Source organism: Lethenteron reissneri, chromosome 46 (assembly GCF_015708825.2).
Source record: "Lethenteron reissneri isolate LAM-NWPU_2019-01 chromosome 46, ASM1570882v1, whole genome shotgun sequence".
In the NCBI taxonomy this organism is placed as follows: Eukaryota; Metazoa; Chordata; class Hyperoartia; order Petromyzontiformes; family Petromyzontidae; genus Lethenteron; species Lethenteron reissneri.
In genome coordinates this window covers 12,367,193-12,386,124 of record NC_083824.1, presented here as the reverse complement: position 1 = coordinate 12,386,124, position 18,932 = coordinate 12,367,193, and the positions used below count along the sequence as shown (strand labels likewise).

General features: G+C 61.0%; 1 protein-coding gene across 1 annotated transcript; it reads right to left on the bottom strand.

The window, feature by feature from the left end:
- Window positions 1-1,842: 1,842 nt before the first annotated feature.
- CCBE1 (collagen and calcium binding EGF domains 1) lies at window positions 1,843-17,736 on the bottom strand. The gene is made up of 11 exons (XM_061570612.1): window positions 17,520-17,736; window positions 16,912-16,992; window positions 15,922-15,974; window positions 14,290-14,418; window positions 13,339-13,494; window positions 11,517-11,587; window positions 9,731-9,956; window positions 8,034-8,137; window positions 7,576-7,611; window positions 5,895-5,930; window positions 1,843-2,175 (listed from the first exon to the last, which is right to left on the bottom strand). Exons 1-11 carry the CDS (start codon window positions 17,705-17,707, stop codon window positions 1,843-1,845), a joined length of 1,413 nt encoding a protein of 470 aa, XP_061426596.1. The 5' UTR covers window positions 17,708-17,736.
- Window positions 17,737-18,932: the final 1,196 nt, after the last annotated feature.

The following is an 18,932-nucleotide window of genomic DNA, read 5'->3' as shown; positions in this document are numbered from 1 at the left end:
TGATGATGATGATGATGGTGGTGATGATGATGGTGATGATGGTGGTGGTGATGATGGTGGTGATGATGGTGGTGATGATGGTGGTGATGATGGTGATGATGGTGGTGATGGTGGTGATGGTGATGATGGTGGTGGTGATGATGGTGGTGGTGATGATGGTGGTGGTGATGATGATGGTGATGATGGTGGTGATGATGATGATGGTGGTGATGATGGTGATGATGGTGGTGGGGATGATGATGGTGATGATGATGGTGGTGATGATGATGGTGGTGATGATGATGGTGGTGATGATGGTGGTGATGATGATGGTGGTGATGATGATGATGGTGGTGATGGTGATGGTGGTGGTGATGATGATGGTGGTGGGGATGATGATGGTGATGATGATGGTGGTGATGATGATGGTGGTGATGATGGTGGTGATGATGATGGTGGTGATGATGATGATGATGGTGGTGATGGTGATGATGGTGGTGGTGATGATGGTGGTGGTGATGATGGTGGTGGTGATGATGATGGTGATGATGGTGGTGATGATGATGATGGTGGTGATGATGGTGATGATGGTGGTGGGGATGATGATGGTGATGATGATGGTGGTGATGATGGTGGTGATGATGATGGTGGTGATGATGGTGGTGATGATGATGGTGGTGATGATGATGATGGTGGTGATGGTGATGGTGGTGGTGATGATGATGGTGGTGGGGATGATGATGGTGATGATGATGGTGGTGATGATGATGGTGGTGATGATGGTGGTGATGATGATGGTGGTGATGATGATGGTGGTGATGGTGATGATGAGGGAGCAGGGGGGGAGGGGAGCGGGGGGAGTAGGGGGGGAGGGGGGGAAGGCTAAGTAAGGGGGGGAGCAGGGGGGGCTCCGCAGTGACGTGTGAGGACATTGCCAGCTAAAGTGGGTGCGGCAATCGGTCAGGGGGGGGGGAAATATTTTATTCGTCTCTCGTGGTGGCCCGCAAAGGGGGGGGGGGGGGCTGTGGGCTCCGTGGGGCTGGCAGCCCAACTCGGGCCAAGCTGGAGGGTCGCGAGGGGCAGATCGCCCGCTGGAGGCGAGCTCCGCCAGGGGGTCCTCAACTCCCCCCCCCATACCACGTGCCCCCCCCCATACCACGTGCCCCCCCCCATACCACGTGCCCCCCCCATACCACGTGCCCCCCCCATACCACGTCCTCCCCCCATACCACGTGCCCTCCATACCACGTGCCCCCCATACCACGTGCCCCCCCATACCACGTGCCCCCCCCATACCACGTGCCCCCCCATACCACGTGCCCCCCCATACCACGTGCCCCCCCATACTACGTGCCCCCCCATACCACGTGCCCCCCCCATACCACGTGCCCCCCCCATACCACGTGCCCCCCCCCATACCACGTGCCCCCCCCCATACCACGTGCCCCCCCCATTCCACGTGCCCCCCCCAAACCACGTGCCCCCCCCATTCCACGTGCCCCCCCCAAACCACGTGCCCCCCCCCATACCACGTGTCCCCCATACCACGTGTCCCCCCCCCCCATACCACGGGGGGGGGAGGTGACGATTTACCATGGAGACAGGTGTAGGGGTGTGATGCACGGGGGGGAGGTGACGAGTTACCATGGAGACAGGTGTAGGGGTGTGATGAACGGGGGGGGGGGGGGTGACGAGTTGCCATGGAGACTGGTGTAGGGGTGTGATGAACGGGGGGGGGGTGACGAGTTGCCATGGAGACTGGTGTGGGAGTGTGATGAGCGGGGGGGGGGGGGGGTGACGGGTTACCATGGAGACTGGTGTGGGGGTGTGATGAGCGGGGGGGGGGGGGGTTCAGTAACTGATTCACGAAGCCAGAGTGGGGGGCTCGCCCCGTTGGTTTCGTTGTGGGGGGCCACCCTCCTCCCCGCGCCACAACTCCCCCTCCTCGTCCTCCTCCTCCTCCTCGTCCTGCCCGGAGCCGCCCCCCTCCTGCGGCGGCACCGCGGGGGGCCCCGTGGGGGGGGCCGCAGGGGGCTCGGGGGAGGGGGGCCCCGTGGGGGGGGCCGCGGGGGAGGGGCGCTCGGGCGAGGCGCCCCCCCCCGCGGCGTGGCCGAGCACGCGGCGCTGGAGCTCGGCGATGTCGTGGCGCAGGTCGGCCACGAGCAGCAGCAGGAAGTCGAACGAGCCCGGGGGGCCCTGCCGGGGGGGGGGGGCGGGGGGCAGGGGAGGAGGGGGGCGCATGGAGTGGGTCGGCGTGTGGGGTGGGTAGGGTGTGGGTAGGGTGTGGGTAGGGTGTGGGTGTGGGTGTGGTGGGGGTGGGGTGTAGGTGGGGTGTGGGTGGGTGTGGGTGGGGTGTGGGTGTGGGTGTGGTGGGGGTGGGGTGTAGGTGGGGTGTGGGTGGGGTGTGGGTGGGGTGTGGTGTGGGTGGGGTGTGGGTGGGGTGTGAGTGGGGTGTGGGTGGGGTGTGGGTGGGGTGTAGGTGGGGTGTGGGTGTGGGTGTGGTGGGGGTAGGGTGTGGGTGGGGTGTGGGTAGGGTGTGGGTAGGGTGTGGTGTGGGTGGGGTGTGGGTGAGGTGGGGGTGTGGTGGGGGTGGGGTGTAAGTGGGGTGTGGGTGGGGTGTGGTGTGGGTGGGGTGTGGGTGGGGTGTGGTGTGGGGTGTGGTGTGGGTGGGGTGTAGGTGGGGTGTGGGTGTGGTGTGTGGTGGGGGTGGGGTGTAGGTGGGGTGTGGGTGGGGTGTGGGTGGGGTGTGGTGGGGGTGGGGTGTGGGTGGGGTGGGGGTGTGGTTGGGGTGGGGTGTAAGTGGGGTGTGGGTGGGTGGTGGTGTGGGTGGGGTGTGGGTGGGGTGTGGGTGTGGGTGTGGTGGGGGTGGGGTGTAGGGGGGTGTGGGTGGGTGTGGGGGTGGGTGTGGGTGTGGGTGTGGTGTGGGTGGGGTGTAGGTGTGGGTGTGGTGGGGTGTGGGTGGGGTGTGGTGTGGCTGTGGTGGGGGTGGGGTGTAGGTGGGGTGTGGGTGGGGTGTGGGTGGGGTGTGGTGTGGGTGGGGTGTGGGTGGGGTGGGGGTGTGGTGGGGGTGGGGTGTAGGTGGGGTGTGGGTGGGGTGTGGTGTGGGTGGGGTGTGGGTGGGGTGGGGTGTGGATGTAGGTGGGTGGGGTGGGTGTAGGTGGGGTGGGGGTGGGTGGTGGGGGTGGGGTGTGGGTGTGGGTGGGGGTGGATGGGGTGTAGGTGGGTGTGGGGTGGTGTGGTGGGGGGGGTGTAGGTGGGGGTGTGTGTGGGGTGTGGTGGCATGGGGGGTGGGGTGTGGTGTGGGTGGGGTGGTGTGGTGGGGGTTGTGGTGTAGTGGGTGTTGGTGGGTGTGGTTGGGTGGGGTGATGGGTGGGGGTGGTGGGGGTGGGGTGTAAGGTGGGGTGTGGGGTGGTGGGGTGTGGTGTGGGTGGGGTGTAGGGTGGGGTGTGGTGTGGTGTGTGTGGGTGGGTGTGGTGTGGGTGGGGTGTAGGTGGGGTGGGTGTGGTGTGTGTGTGGGGTGGGGGTGGGGTGTAGGTGGTGTAGGTGGGGGTGTGGGTGGGGTGGTGGTGTGGGTGGGGTGTGGGGTGGTAGGTGGGGTGTGGGTGGGGTGTGGGTGTAAGGTGGGGTGTGGGTGGGGTGTGGTGTGGGTGGAGGTGGGTTGGGTGTTGGGTGTAGGTGGGGTGTGGGTGGGGTGTGGTGTGGGGGGGGTGTGTGGGGTGGGGTGTAGGTGGGGTGTGGGTGTGGGTGTGTGGGGTTTGGTGTCGGTGGGGTAGTGGGTGGGGTGGGTGTGTAGGTGGGTGTGGTGGTGTAGTGGGTGGAGTGTGGGTTGTGGGTGGTGGAGTGTGGGTGGGGGTGGGGTGGTAGGGTGGGTGTGGGTGGGGTGTGGTGGGGTGGGGTGTGGGTGGGGTGGGTGATTGGGGTGTGGTGGGGGTCGGGGTGTAGGTGGGGTGTGGGTGGGGTGTGGTGTGGGTGGGGTGTGGGTGGGGTGTGGTGTGGGTGGGGGTGTGGGTGGGGTGGGGTGTAGGTGGGGATGTGGGTGGGTGTGTGTGGTGGGGTGGGGTGTGGGTGTGGGGGGGGTTAGGTGTGGGTGTGGTGTGGGTGGGGGTGGGTGTAGGGTGGGGTGTAGGTGGGGTGTGGGTGTGGGTGGTGTGGGTGGGGTGTGGGTGGGTGGTGGGGTGGGTGTGGGTGGGTGTGGTGTGGGTGTGTAAGTGGTGGGGTGGGTTGGGAGTGTGGTGTGGGTGGGGTGTGGTGTGGGTGGGTGTGTGTGGGTGGGGTTAGTTGGGTGTGGTGTGGGTATTGGGGTGGGGTGGGGTGTAGGTGGGGGTGGTGAGGTGGGGTGTGGTGGGGTTGTGGGTGGGTGTGGTGGGTGTGGGGTGTGGGTGTGGTGGGTGGGGGTGGGGGTGTGGTGGGTGGGTGTAAGTGGGTGTGGGTGGGGTGTGGGTGGGGTGGGGTGTGGTGGGGGTGTGGTGTGGGTGGGGTGTGGTGGGGTGGGGTGTAGGTGGGGTGTGGGTGGGTGTGGGTGGTGGGTGGGGTGTGGTGTGGGTGGGGTGTGGTGGGGTGTGGGTGGGGTGGTGGTGTGGGTGGGGTGTGGTGTGGGTGGGGTGTAGGTGGGGTGTGGGTGGGGTGTGGTGGGGTGGGTGTGGTGGGTGTGGGGGGTGTGGTGGGGTGTGGGTGGGGTGTGGTGGGGTGGGGGGTGTGGGGGGTGGGGTGTAGGTGGGGTGTGGGTGGGGTGGGTGTGGGTGGGGGTGTGGTGTGGGTGGGTGTAGGTGGGGTGTGGGTGGGGGTGGTGTGGTGGGGGGTGGGGTGTGGGGTGGGGGTGTGGTGGGGGTGGGTGTAGGTGGGGTGTGGGTGGGGTGTGGTGTGGGGTGTGGGGTGTGGTGTGGGTGGGGTGGGTGTATGGTGGGGTGTGGGTAGGTGGTGTGGGTGGTGTGGTGTGGGTGGGGTGTGGGTGTGGTGTGGGTGGGGTGTGGTGTGGGTGGGGTGTAGGTGGGGTGTGGGTGGGGTGTGGTGGGGGTGGGGTGTGGGTGTGGTGTGGGTGGGGGGTGGGTGGGGTGGGGGTGTGGTGGGGGTGGGGTGTAGGTGGGGTGTGGGTGGGGGTGTGTGGTGGGGTGGGGGTGGGGAATGTGTGGGGTGTGGGTGGGGTGTCGGTGGGGTGTGGGTGGGGTGTGGTGGGGTGTGGGTGGGGGTGTGTGTGTGTCGGTGGGGTGTGGGTGGGGTGTGGTGTGGGTGGGGTGTGGGTGGGGTGTGGTGTGGTGGGGTGTGGTGTGGGTGGGGTGTAGGTGGGGTGTGGGTGGGGTGTGGTGGGGGTGGGGTGTGGGTGTGGTGTGGGTGGGTGTGGGTGGGGTGGGGGTGTGGTGGGGGTGGGGTGTAGGTGGGGTGTGGGTGGGGGTGTGGTGGGGTGGGGGTGGGGGATGTGTGGGGTGTGGGTGGGGGTGTCGGTGGGGTGTGGGTGTCGTGTGGGTGGGATGTGGGTGGGGTGTGGGTGGGGGTGGGTGAGGTGTGGGTGGGGTGTGCGTGGGGTGGGGTGTTGGTGGGGTGGGGTGTGGGCGGGATGTGGGTGGGGTGTGGGTGGGATGTGGGTGGGGTGTGGGTGGGGAGTGCGTGGGGTGGGGTGTGGGTGGGATGTGGGTCGTGTGTGGGTGGGATGTGGGTGGGATGTGGGTGGGGTGTGGGTGGGGTGTGGGTGGGGTGTGCGTGGGGTGGGGTGTGGGCGGGTAAGGGGAGGGGTGTGAGTGGGGTGTGGGTGGGGGTGTGTTGGTGGGGGTGGGGGTGTGGGTGGGGTGTGAGTGGGTAAGGGGTGGGGGTGTGTTGGTGGGGGTGGGGGTGTGGGTGGGGTGTGAGTGGGGTGTGGGTGGGTGTGGGTGTGGGTGGGTAAGGGGTGGGGGTGTGCTGCGCTGTGCGCGCGAGAGACTCACGGGAACTCCGCGAGGACCTGGCGATCCGCGCTCTCCCTACACGGGGGTCCGGGGGGGAGGGGAGGTGGCATCAGATTCCACATTCTCACCCACCCACGACTCACCCACCCACTACTCACCCACCCACCACTCACCCACCCACTACTCACCCACCCACCCACTACTCACCCACTCACTACTCACCCACCCCCACTCACCCACCCACTACTCACCCACCCACGACTCACCCACCAACTACTCACCCACCCACTACTCACCCACCCACTACTCACCCACCCACTACTCACCCACCAAATACTCACCCACCACCCACTCACCCACCCACCCACTCACCCACCCACCCACTCACCCACCCACCCACTCACCACTCACCCACCCACCCACCTCACTCACTCACCCACCCCACTCCCACCCACTCACCCACCCACTCACTCACCCACCACCCACTCACTCACCCACCCCCCACCCACTCACCCACCACCCACCCACTCACCCACCACCCACCCACTCACTCACCCACCCACCCACCCACTCACCCACCCACTCACTACCACCCACCCACTCACTCACTCACTCACCCACCCACACCCACCACTCACCCACCCACCCACTCACCCACCCACTCCTCACCACCACCCACCCACTCACTCACCCACCCACCCACTCACCCACCCACCCACCCACTCACTCACCCACCCACCCACCCACTCACTCCCACCCACCACTCACCCACACCACCCACCCACCCACTCACCCACCCACCCACCCACTCACCCACCCACCCACCCACTCACTCACCCACCCACCACCCACTCACCCACCCACTCACTCACCCACCCACCCACTCACTCATCACTCACCCACCCACTCACCACCCACTCACTCACCCACCACACCACCCACCACTCACCACCCACCACCCACCACTCACCCACCCACCCACCCACTCACTCACCCACCCACCCACCCACCCACTCACCCACCCACCCCCCACTCACCCACCCACCCCACCCACTCACCCACCCACCCACTCACCATACTGCCGTTCACATCACTTCTCTTTCTCTCTCCCCTCACTGCTGCACTCTGGAACTCCCTCCTCCCTCAGCCATCTCTCTCTCTCCGCCAAAGCCCTTCATTCAACAACATTTACCTCGCTCACTTCGCGTCACATAATTCTGACAGTGCTGTTTGTTGCTGCCCGCTTGGACTTTGTGGTGCATTTGCTCAATAGCTGTGCGAGAGAAAAGAGATCCCACCCGAAGATTGACGGAGACACAAAATGACAGCGCGGACAAGCGCCTCGGTACCTCACCGTGAAATATACAATTTCAAATTGTAACGCATCCCATCCGCCACCCCGTGCGGCCTTCCTCCTGCGAGTGTATTCTGCTCGGCCGCTTTGGTTCAGCGCGAGCGAAACTCCGTGACGGATTCCACGTCTCAGCAGAGCCGGGCCCTGCGTGGTGTTTGTCGGCACGGCCCCTCCCTCTCTCTCTCTCTGTTGGGCGTGGGTCCTCAACTCCACGCGCAGCGGTTTGTTTGTGTCAGGTGGTGGAGGGTAAGACGACACACATTGGGCCAGATCATAACGCGGCCTAACCCAAAACATCAACAATTAATCATATTCATGTATAGGGAGAGTTGACGCGTGGAGATGTCACGTGCAGAGACTCCTCACCTTGAGGCCTTGCATACCTGGAGGCCCAGTGTGACCCTGCACACACATAAAGACAAAGGTCCCCCGTATAGCCTTAACAGACTGTTGGGGCAAGTGTTGTTAGCGAGCGCCTATGAAGGCCGGCACGGCACACGAGGGGGTGGGTGGCCAGCACCACGCCCGGCCGCCTTTGTCTCCCCAGTGGCGATGTTTACACACCGCACCACGTACTCATTTGAGGCTGAGTCGACCTAGGGGAGGCCCAGGACCGCTTCAGATAATCGCCACTGGTGTTGGCCGTGAGCGGGAATCGAACCCGTGTTACAAGGTTCGTAGCGCAGCGCGCTAACCGCTACACTACCGCTCCCCATAACACACACAGACACACAGACACAGACACACACAGCCAGACATACACACACACAGACACACACAGACACACAGACACAGTTCATGCGCTGGACCCGCGCGTCTCTCACCATCGGCCCCCTCCGGCCTCGTTTGACGTGCGACAGGTCGGGATCCTGCCCTGGGGGCCCCATGAGGCCGCGGGGCCCTGGGGGGCCCTCAGCGCCCGGGGGTCCTGTGGGAATGGGGGGGGGGGGGTCGCGGGCTCCACTTGATGTAAAACTGTTCGATCACGGCCACCCTCGTCATCACCATGCTCGTGGTATACCTGCCACCAGCTTCACGCACGAGACGCGGTTTGCCGAACGCGCACGGATCTCTGCACCCCGAGTCGAGTGGAATAGCGCGGAGCGGCAGCAGCAGCAGCAGCAGCGGCAGGAGCTGTCCGCCTGCTCCTGGCTGCCGACTCGCACCACACAGAGGCAGCAGCAGCAGCAGGAGCTGTCGCCTGGCCGACTCGCACCACACAGAAGCAGCAGCAGCAGGAGCTGTCGCCTGCTCCTGGCTGCCGACTGGTGCCACACAGAGGCAGCAGCAGTAGAAGCTGTCGCCTGGCCGACTCGCACCACACAGAATCAGCAGCAGCAGCAGCGGCAGCAGCGGCAGGAGCCACTGGAGGTGGCCGCTCTCAATCCGCCCTGAGACGATGAGACGCGAGACGACCTGGCGACGAGGAGGAGGGCCCCTCTATCGGAGCGCGTGGGATTTGTTTTATTTCGGCTGCTCCGGGTTCGTCCTACTCAGAATAAGTATTCGTGAATTGGCTGAAAACATCTTGAAGTAAAAAAAACAATGCGGGACCGTCCTGAAACATATGCCTATGACGTTCCTGCACACAGAGGTAAAGATGTCACCAGCATGTCGGAGTGGTGCTCTTGTCCTGTTTACAGTCCTGCAAAGCCAGTTGTTGGGCAATCCCGGCTCCTACGGCAGGCGGGGGACGAGTCTTTCCATGGGACAACCAACTGTCGGCTTCCCTAAAAAGTGGTTCTCATTTAATCGACTCCGTAAGGAGGGATGATGATGAGTATGATTCTGAGCGGAGTCAACCTCCACCCCAACCGGGACTCGAGAACTTTCCGATTGCCGCTCGCCCCAGGGGCGAGTCGCCGCCTGTCCGAGCAGACGGCGCGGGGCGGCTGCTGCTGCTACTGCGCTCACAGCCAGAGGTGGGGGCAGCAGCAGCAGCCCCAGGGGCACCGCCGCGGCCCCAGGGGCACCGCCGCGGCCCCAGGGGCACCGCCGCGGCCCCAGGGGCACCGCCGCGGCACGGCCCCCAGCGGCGCCGGTGCGGCCCTGGGGCTGTGTGAGTGTTTGTGTGTCGTAGGTTGCATCAGCCTCGTATGAGTAGCGGGTGCGGTGTGTAAACATCGCTACTGGGAGACAAAGGTGGCCAGGCGTGGTGCTGGCCACCCACTCCCCTTGTGTGCCGCGCCGGCCTTCATAGGTGCTCGCTAACAGCACTTGCTCCGACAGTCTGCTATGGCTCTATGGGGGGATTTGTGTATTTGTCTTATGAGTGAGGTATGAAAGTGAGAGGTTGTGTGGCTTTCATCCAGCAGTGGACTGAACCTGGCTACGATGGGGAGTGGCAGCCAGACGGTGGAACATGTCCGAGAGGACGTCCAAGGAAATGGAGCAATAAAATCATCAGGTGTAGCGACGAGATGACAACGGCTTGGGGAGGCCTTCATCCAGCAGTGGAAAGGCCATGAATGGTGATGCGCATCATAAGTGGAGTGAAAACTCAGCGTCAGCGCGATCGTACCGACTCCTCCCAGTGCCCCTTCCTCGCCGGGGAGACCGGGGGGCCCGAGCGGACCGGGGGGCCCCAAGGGCCCGGGTGGCCCCGGGGGCCCGAGCGGACCGGGCAGACCGGGGGGCCCCAGGGGCCCCAGGGGCCCGGGCGGACCGGGGGGCCCGATCTGTCCCGGGGGCTTCTCGTGCGCCCGCTGTCCGCTCTTCACCGTGATGTCATTTCCTGTGGCGCGCACCTGCAACCACAACCACCACCACCACGACACCTGCCGTGACCACGTGCGTAGACCCTCGACACCTGAGTCGTGCGCCTCGCGTCGCCAGGTGAGAACCCAAGACAGCAGCAGGGGGAGCGTCTCACATCTGCAAGAGCGACGTAACAACATTGCACACCAATGGAGCAAACAGAAATCGGAAACCGGGCTCAGCCAAATGGAGATCAGAGCAGAGGCAATGAAATAGAAAGCGGCACAAAAGCAACCGCGTATCAGAATAAATGTAATCAATAAAAGGACACCCGGGGTTCACGGCGCATGTTTCTGTGGCATGTGATGACGAACAGAGTTCCTTGAAAAGAGACCGACGCGGACACCTGGCCTGGAGTGAGTGGAAGTCGTGGGCCAGATAAGCTCAACAACAACGGTGGGAGGCTGGGGGTGAGTGGTGGTGAGTAGGGGTGAGTGGGGTGAGTGATGGTGAGTGGGGTGAGTGGGGTGAGTGGTGGTGAGTGGGGTGAGTGGTGGTGAGTGGGTTGAGTGATGGTGAGTGAGGGTGAGTGGTGGTGAGTGGGGTGAGTGGGGTGAGTGGTGCTGAGTGGGGTGAGTGGTGGTGAGTGGGGTTAGTGGGGTGAGTGGTGGTGAGTGGTGGTGAGTGGGGTGAGTGGGGTGGGTGGTGGTGAGTGGGGGTGAGTGGTGGTGAGTGGGGGTGAGTGGTGGTGGGTGGAGGTGAGTGGTGGTGAGTGGTGGTGAGCGGTGGCGAGTGGGGTGAGTGGGGTGAGTGGGGGTGAGTGGTGGTGAGTGGGGTGAGTGGGGTGAGTGGTGGTGAGTGGGGTGAGTGGTGGTGAGTGGGGTGAGTGGTGGTGAGTGGTGGTGAGTGGGGTGAGTGGTGGTGAGTGGGGTGAGTGGTGGTGAGTGGGGGTGAGTGGTGGTGAGTCGGGTGAGTGGGGTGAGTGGGGTGAGTGGTGGTGAGTGGTGGTGAGTGGTGGCGAGTGGGGTGAGTGGGGTGAGTGGGGGTGAGTGGTGGTGAGTGGGGGGAGTGGGGTGAGTGGTGGTGAGTGGTGGTGAGTGGGGTGAGTGGTGGTGAGTGGGGTGAGTGGTGGTGAGTGGGGGTGAGTGGTGGTGAGTCTGGTGAGTGGGGTGAGTGGGGTGAGTGGTGGTGAGTGGTGGTGAGTGGTGGCGAGTGGGGTGAGTGGGGTGAGTGGGGGTGAGTGGTGGTGAGTGGGGGGAGTGGGGTGAGTGGGGTGAGTGGTGGTGAGTGGGGTGAGTGGTGGTGAGTGGGGGTGAGTGGTGGTGAGTCTGGTGAGTGGGGTGAGTGGGGTGAGTGGTGGTGAGTGGGGTGAGTGTGGTTAGTTGGGTGAGTGGTGGTGAGTGGGGTGAGTGGGGTGAGTGGGGTGAGTGGGGTGAGTGAGTGGTGGTGAGTGGGGTGAGTGGTGGTGAGTGAGTGGGGTGAGTGGGGTGAGTGATGGTGAGTGGGGTGAGTGGGGTGAGTGGGGTGAGTGGAGTGAGTGGGGTGAGTGGTGGTGAGTGGGGTGAGTGGTGGTGAGTGAGTGGGGTGAGTGAGGACGAAACGAGCCTCACGTGCTGGGAGTCGTCGTCGTCGCACGACAGCGGACACGCGGCCACGGCCAACAGACCCCCACGCGCCCCACCTACACACACACAGACACACACACACAGAGACACACACACAGAAACACACACACAGAGACACACACAGAGACACACACACAGAGACACACACACACAGAGACACACACACAGACACACACACACAGAGACACACACACAGAGACACACACACAGAGACACACACACAGAGACACACACACAGAGACACACACACACACAGAGACACACACAGAGACACACACAGAGACACACACACACACAGAAACACACACACAGAGACACACACACACAGAGACACACACAGACACACACACACAGAGACACACACAGAGACACACACAGAGACACACACACACAGAGACACACACACAGAGACACACACACACACACAGAGACACACACAGACACACACACACAGAGACACACACACACAGACACACACACAGAGACACACACACAGAGACACACACACACAGAGACACACACACACACAGAGACACACACAGAGACACACACACACACAGAAACACACACAGAGACACACACACACAGAGACACACACAGACACACACACACAGAGAGAGACACACACACACAGACACACACACAGAGACACACACACAGAGACACACACACAGAGACACACACAGAGACACACACACAGAGACACACACACAGACACACACACAGAGACACACACACACAGAGACACACACACAGACACACACACAGAGACACACACACAGAGAGACACACACACAGAGACACACACACAGAGACACACACACACACAGAGACACACACAGAGACACACACAGAGACACACACACAGAGACACACACACAGAGAGACACACACAGAGACACACACAGAGACACACACACACACACAGACACACACACAGAGACACACACACACGGAGACACACACACAGAGACACACACGGCGACACAGAGACACAGACACGCATAGACACACACACAGAGACACACGGCGACACAGAGACACACACGGGCACACACGGTGACGGAATTGCATTGATTGGAGCACAAATCGAAAACGTCGAGCGATTTTAATTGAACCGTGGTCAGTCTTCTGTGTCCGTCACTCCCAACCTTTCCGATGTCGCTATGTCTGTTATTATATCTTCCGAACTGAAAACTACGTGTAGCCAGTTACCCAGCTACATTCTCAGCAGCCACGAACAACAGCCAGGACACGCAAGGCATTGATTGTTTTGTGATACTGATATAGGTTGTAGAAATATATACCGTATATCTTCGTTGTTTATCCATTCTTCAACAATAAAAGCATGTGTGCGATACTACTTTATTTCGACCTGGCGTCTGTTAAGCGAAGACACGGAAATTAAGCGTCAAAAAAATCTTTCCCTCTTTCTGCATCTCCCCCCCCCCCATTCTCCCCTCTCCCCCCTCCCCTTGTTTCTCCTTTTTTAATTAAAATGTTTAAAACTTGGCTTTATGTAACCCCCCCCCCCCCCTCTAGCTCACTCTCTCGCTCACTCTCTCTCTCGCTCTCTCTCGTTCTGCACGCAGCCCCCCTCGCTCTTCCCCTCTTCTCATCTCTCCCCTTATCTCCCCCCCCCTCTCCCCCCCTCTCTCCCCCTCTTCCCCTTGTCTCTCCTCTCCCCCTCTTCTCATCTCTCCCTCTCTCTTCCCTTATCTCTCCCCTTCTCCCCCTCTTCCCCCCTCTCTCCCCCTCATCTCTCCCTTATCTCCCCCCCCCCGCCGCCCCTCTCTCCACCGCTCACCCCGAGGGGGGGGCGGGGGCACCCTCCGGCACGAGTGTTTGTCCCCGGCGAGTCGCCAGCCCTCTGGGCACGTGCACTCGTAGCTGCCGGGCGAGTTGCGGCAGCCGTGAGAGCAGCGCGAGGTGCCGTCACCCTGGCGCGCGCACTCGTCCACGTCTACGGGGACACACAGAGAGACAGCGAACAAGATCACGCACACACCCCCTGCCTGCTGCGGAGTGGACACGGTGCGGTGTGTACACGGTGTTCACACGCCGTGTGCCGTCGTGGCCTTCAAAAGGTGCCAACGCTGAGAGCACTTGTCCCGAATAGACTGTTGAGGCTACACGGGGGATCTTTGTCTGTGTGCGTGTGCATCCACCCATTGTGTGTAGGGAGCGGTAGTGTAGTGGTTAGCACTACGCTAACCACTACGGCCAACACCGGTGACGATTATCTGAACCGGTCCTGGGCCTCCCCTCGGTACACTCAGCCTAAAATGAGTACTTGACACGGCGTGTATACATCGGCACTGGGGGGGGGGAGACGAATGGGTTTGGAGAGAGGTCCCGATGGACCCCGACAGAAGCGACTAAGCTCTCACTGTCATTGGGGAGCCGTGCTTCGTGCGGCCAGTTGCTCAAGTGGCCCCGGGGAGCGGCAACGTCGCGGTCAGCGCGTTGCGCCGTAAACTCGGAAACCCGAGTCCGGTTCCCGCTCACGGCCAACACCAGTGACAATGATCTTAACCGGTCCGGGATTCCCTGAGGTCGACTAAGTCTCAAATGAATAGCTGGTGCGGTGTGTAATCATCGCTGCTAGGGAGACAAAGGCGGCCTGGTGTGGTGGTGGACAACCACCCCCTGGTGTGCCGTTCCGGCCTTCGTAGGTGCTCGCTACCAGCACTTGCTCCTACAGTCTGTTCAGGCTACACGGGGGATCTTTGTCTTTGTCTCGCACCCACCCACCCACCCAGGCAGTAGGGGCGGTCGCGCGCGCGGCGGCGCTCGAGGCGGTACCCCGCGTGGCACGCGCAGAGCTCGCGCCCAAAGTGGTCGGTGCAGAGCTGCTCGCAGGGCGAGCCCGCACACACGTCCACATCTACACGGGGGGGGGGGGGTGGTAGAGGGGGAGAGGTAGAGTGGGGTGGGAGAGGGGGTGGGAAAGGGGGGGGGGGAGTAGGGGGGAGAGGGGGGAGACTTATTTACAGCTTGAACATCCATGTTTACCGTTGACAGTAACACAAATCACTTTCACTGGACGTTGTGAACATCTAAACTATTCGACGTGTAGATTTTTTGTTTTTACAAAACATATGACAGACAACATGCGAGTGGTGAGGGGGGGGCATGGAGTGGTAACGAGTGAGAGGGTCGCAGGGAGAGGAGAGGGGCAGAGTAGGGAGGTGGAAGAGCATCAATATGTTGGATCCACTCCATCTCGTCAACGAGCAAGACATCTGCTCCGTGTGACATCTGGTCCATGAGATTTCCAATTTGTGAGCTCTATGGACCTTGAACAAGATATCTGGCATGTGAGAGATCTTGTGATTTGTGCAAGATTCCTACTCCATGAGAAGTCCATACCCGTCAACCCACACGGGTTCACCCCGTGTTCTTGCACACGGGGCAAATTGAGATTTCAGGTCCATCCGGCGTACGGACTCTTTAACACGGGCAACATTAGTTTTTTATTTGTTTGTGTTTCTCCCTTGTGATGGGACTTTGTAGGATGAACGTTGAGATTCACAAGGGGCACGGGGTGACTGAATTGGTCTGTAATAAGGTAGGGCACTGATAAGGGGTTGACAGGTATGGAAATCTGCTCCATGAGAAATCTGCTTCATCTTCCTGGACCAGATGCCTCGCTTGTTGGTGCCACGTGGGATGGCGACACTACAGGGAAGTAGATTCGTGACCTCTCCCTCTGGGAGAGTCTCTGCCTCTCTCTCTCTCGTACCTGAACTCTCAATCGGAGTATCTGCTGGCCTTTTGACATGTTGGGCCTCTGAGCCTGTGTTAAATAAATACAATGTATACACGGGTAACAGAGCGGTGGCGCAGCGGTTAGTGCACTGCCATTTGAACCTGGCATCCGAGTTCGATTTCTGGCCACGATCACCTCAGTGTTGGGTTCCGTTGCGATGCATCTCTCGAGTTGGCAGAGTGGTGTGAAGCAGAGGCAACACAAAGGGGTAGAGGCAACACAAAGGGGTGGAGGCAACACAAAGGGGTGGAGGCAACACAAAGGGGTGGAGGCAACACAAAGGGGTGGAGGCAACACAAGGGGGTGGAGGCAACACAAAGGGGTGGAGGCAACACAAAGGGGTGGAGGCAACACAAGGGGGTGGAGGCAACACAAAGGGGTGGAGGCAACACAAGGGGGTGGAGGCAACACAAAGGGGTGGAGGCAACACAAAGGGGTGGAGGCAACACAAAGGGGTGGAGGCAACACAACGGACACGCAGGGAAATGCGACTCATATCTGTGTCACTACCCATGGTTTTCCTCCACGTAAAAAAGCAGAACGTTTGTTTAAACCCATCAGCCACACATCCTCCCTGGGAGTCGAGGTGAACTCTGGGCCAGATGAAGGCGTTCTCACCTTCAGGTAGACACTGTCCCAGCACAAAGCGGTACCCTTTGCAGCATCGCTTCCTAGCCAGACACAGGCACAGAGACAAAGATCCCCCGTGTAACCTACGCAGGCTGTTGGGGCAAGTGCTGTTAGCGCCCACCTATGAAGGCCGGAACGGCACACGGGGGATGGGTGTCCAGCACTATACTGTGTTATACCATAGTGTGTTATACTGTAGTGTGTTATACTAGAGTGTAGTGTGGCTATCGTGTTATACTGTACTGTAGTGTGTTATACTGTTGTGTGTTATACTATACTGTGGTGTGGTTTTCGTGTTATGCCACAGCGCGTGGCGCGTCTCGCGTGGCGCGTGCGCCCGACAGAAGCCGCCGTGTTTCGGCAACCCCCGGCAGGGGCGTGAGACCGGGGTGGGTCCCACGGGGGTCCTTGTGAAACGGGGGTCCCCACACAGGACCCCCTCTGTGTGCGTCGCTATCCCCCTTGGCGCGGGCCCCAGGCACAGAGTACCCCTTGAGTGGGGGTTCCCCCCTCCCCCCTCCCCCCTCCCCCCGCCTTCGCCAGGGCCGTGCCACATTTGGGACCCTGCCGCGTGGAGCGAGAGGCCGCGAGCCGGGGAGCGGGGGATGGGGGGAGAGGGGGTTCCTATCATGGAGCTAAAGGCGCAGCGCCTGCAAGTACCTACTCACGCCACTGCCTTTTGGAAGGCTCCGCGACATTGTAGAGCGAACGCTGTCGTCGGTATTTGGCCTACTCTTCCACGTTCATCGGGGGTGTTCGTAAGAGGTGGACAGTACGGGTGTGACAACACAGGAGACGAACTGTGGTGTGAACGTTGATGCTGCGGGGTTAGGGGGTCAGGGGTCAGCCCGGAGCTATGAACCTCGGCCAAACCACTGGGATCAAAGTCAGAGAATCAAATCTCAGGGAGGGAGAGGGGGGGGGGGCGCGATACGGGGTGGGGGGCCGAGGCGATAGGGGTCTGGGGTCGCCCCTCACCTGATGCACGTAGTCCGCTCCCCGTTGGCGCGCACACACGGATACTCCACCGACAGCACCTTGCTCTCCGGGCACACCTCGCTGTGAGTGCACAGGTGAGTCCACAGGTGAGCTCATAGGTGAGCACACAGGCGAGCTCATAGGTGAGTCTGTGGGTGAGTGCACAGGTGAGCTCATAGATGAGTCTGTGGGTGAGTGCACAGGTGAGCTCATAGGTGAGTCGGTGGGTGAGTGCACAAGTGAGAACAGGCGAGCGCACAGATACACGTGCTCGCATGTGAGCTGGTACGCGCTGAGCTTGAGTGAAAAGGTCAGTGCAAGGATGAGTGCGCAGGTGAGTACACAGTTACATAGACAGGTACACTCACAGGTTTAAAGACACAGGTCTCCATGACCGGGACGGCGCACACGATCGATGGTGTGGCCAGAACCACGCCCGGCCGCCTTTGGAGGTCATGGTCGTAAAGGGCAAAGAGGTCACCCCCCCTCCCCTCCCACCCGTTACCCCCCTCCCCCACAACCCCCAGCCCCGCCAGCCCAGAGCGGAGACACGCAGCTCGCACTCGGCTCGTGGCTCGCAGAGCCACCACGCGGCACGTGCGGCTCACCTGTCGGAGGGCACCGCGTAGGAGTAGGGGGAGGAGGAGGAGGGCATCGCCGGGGCCAGCAGCAGTAGCAGCAGCAGCAGCAGGGGCAGCCGCAGCAGCAGCGGGGGCAGCAGGAGCCGCGAAGGCAGGGTGCTCTCCCCGCACATCCCGGCGCGCAGATGGAAACTCCGCACAGTGCTCAGCTCCATCCCAGCATCACTCCCTTCACTCACCGCCCCCTCCCCGCCCCCACTCGCCAACCACCCCAACCCCTCCCCCCGGTGTCAAGTCTGCGATGAGTGGAGCCGGCGCGCGCACATTCATCACAGGGCCCCACCGCCCCCCCCCCCCCGCCGCGTGCGTGGCATTGAGGATCCCTTCACCTCCTCCCCTCGCTCCCCCCCCATCGAGGGGAGTGCTGAACTGAGCCGTCCATGGCGCACACGATCTCCAATGCCACTCAGCCATTCACCCACCTACTCACGGACCCACTCCCCAATTCACTCACCCACTGACTTACCAACCCACTCACCGGTGCCACTCAGATCGCGTAAATGTAATTGTGTTGTCGTAAACTTACCTCTAACCGACACAGCCAATTAGTAAGGTTGTCACGTGAACAAAACGTGCCAATTCGTGACTTCGGTTCCTTTAGCGCACTGGTGTATTAGAGAGCAAACCCGCAACAGTTACCATTGATTTCAAATTATAAAAGCTGTGGGTTTATTCTCTAACACGCATTTATGTGACCTAACCCAAAACACTTTATACTCACCAGGTCAAACTTGCTTTACTATATTTTATTCTATCAGGTAAGGCCCACTGAGCTATCAATCTATTTTTCAGAAACGACCTGGCCTCAAATGATAGCTCAACGAAGTGGCTTATCATGTGTAAATGTAAAGCAGCCAAATACTCTAAACGCGTGATGTTGTTTCTAAATGTGGAAGGGAAAACCGGAGGACTCGGAGCAAAATCCACGTGACCACGGGGAGAACACGCAAACTCCAACTTTACAACAGGTGTCGGGGTCGGGATAGAACCCGAGACCTCCTGTATACAAGGCGAGATAATTAACATCTCGCCACCGTATAGCCCTAATCCATTCCACTCGGCCACTTACTCACTCACACTAATCTACTGACTAATTCCACTTACCCACTCACTCACCAAAGCCACGCATACACTAACCCACTCACCAATTCCATAAGCCATTCACTAACCCACTCACCAATTCAGCAATACATACACTCACCAAGAAGCTCACCGACTCACAAACCCATTCACTCATCCACTAACACACTCAGTCACCTACTTACTAACGGTCACCCACTTAATAACAGTCACTCAATTCCACATAGCAACGCACTCAATCCATTCACCAACCCACTCATTCACCAAACAAGTAAAATAAACTCACTCGCTCATTAACCA

Coding starts and splice junctions, on each gene's coding strand:
- CCBE1 (XM_061570612.1), bottom strand. CDS start 17,707: ATGGAGCTGAGCACTGTGCGGAGTTTCCATCTGCGCGCCGGGATGTGC. Junction 16,993..17,519: donor TACGCGGTGCCCTCCGACAG/GTGAGCCGCACG, acceptor GTGCACTCACAG/CGAGGTGTGCCCGGAGAGCA. Junction 11,588..13,338: donor GCCCCCGCCCCCCCCTCGGG/GTGAGCGGTGGA, acceptor GTGTGTGTGTAG/GTGGGGCGCGTGGGGGTCTG.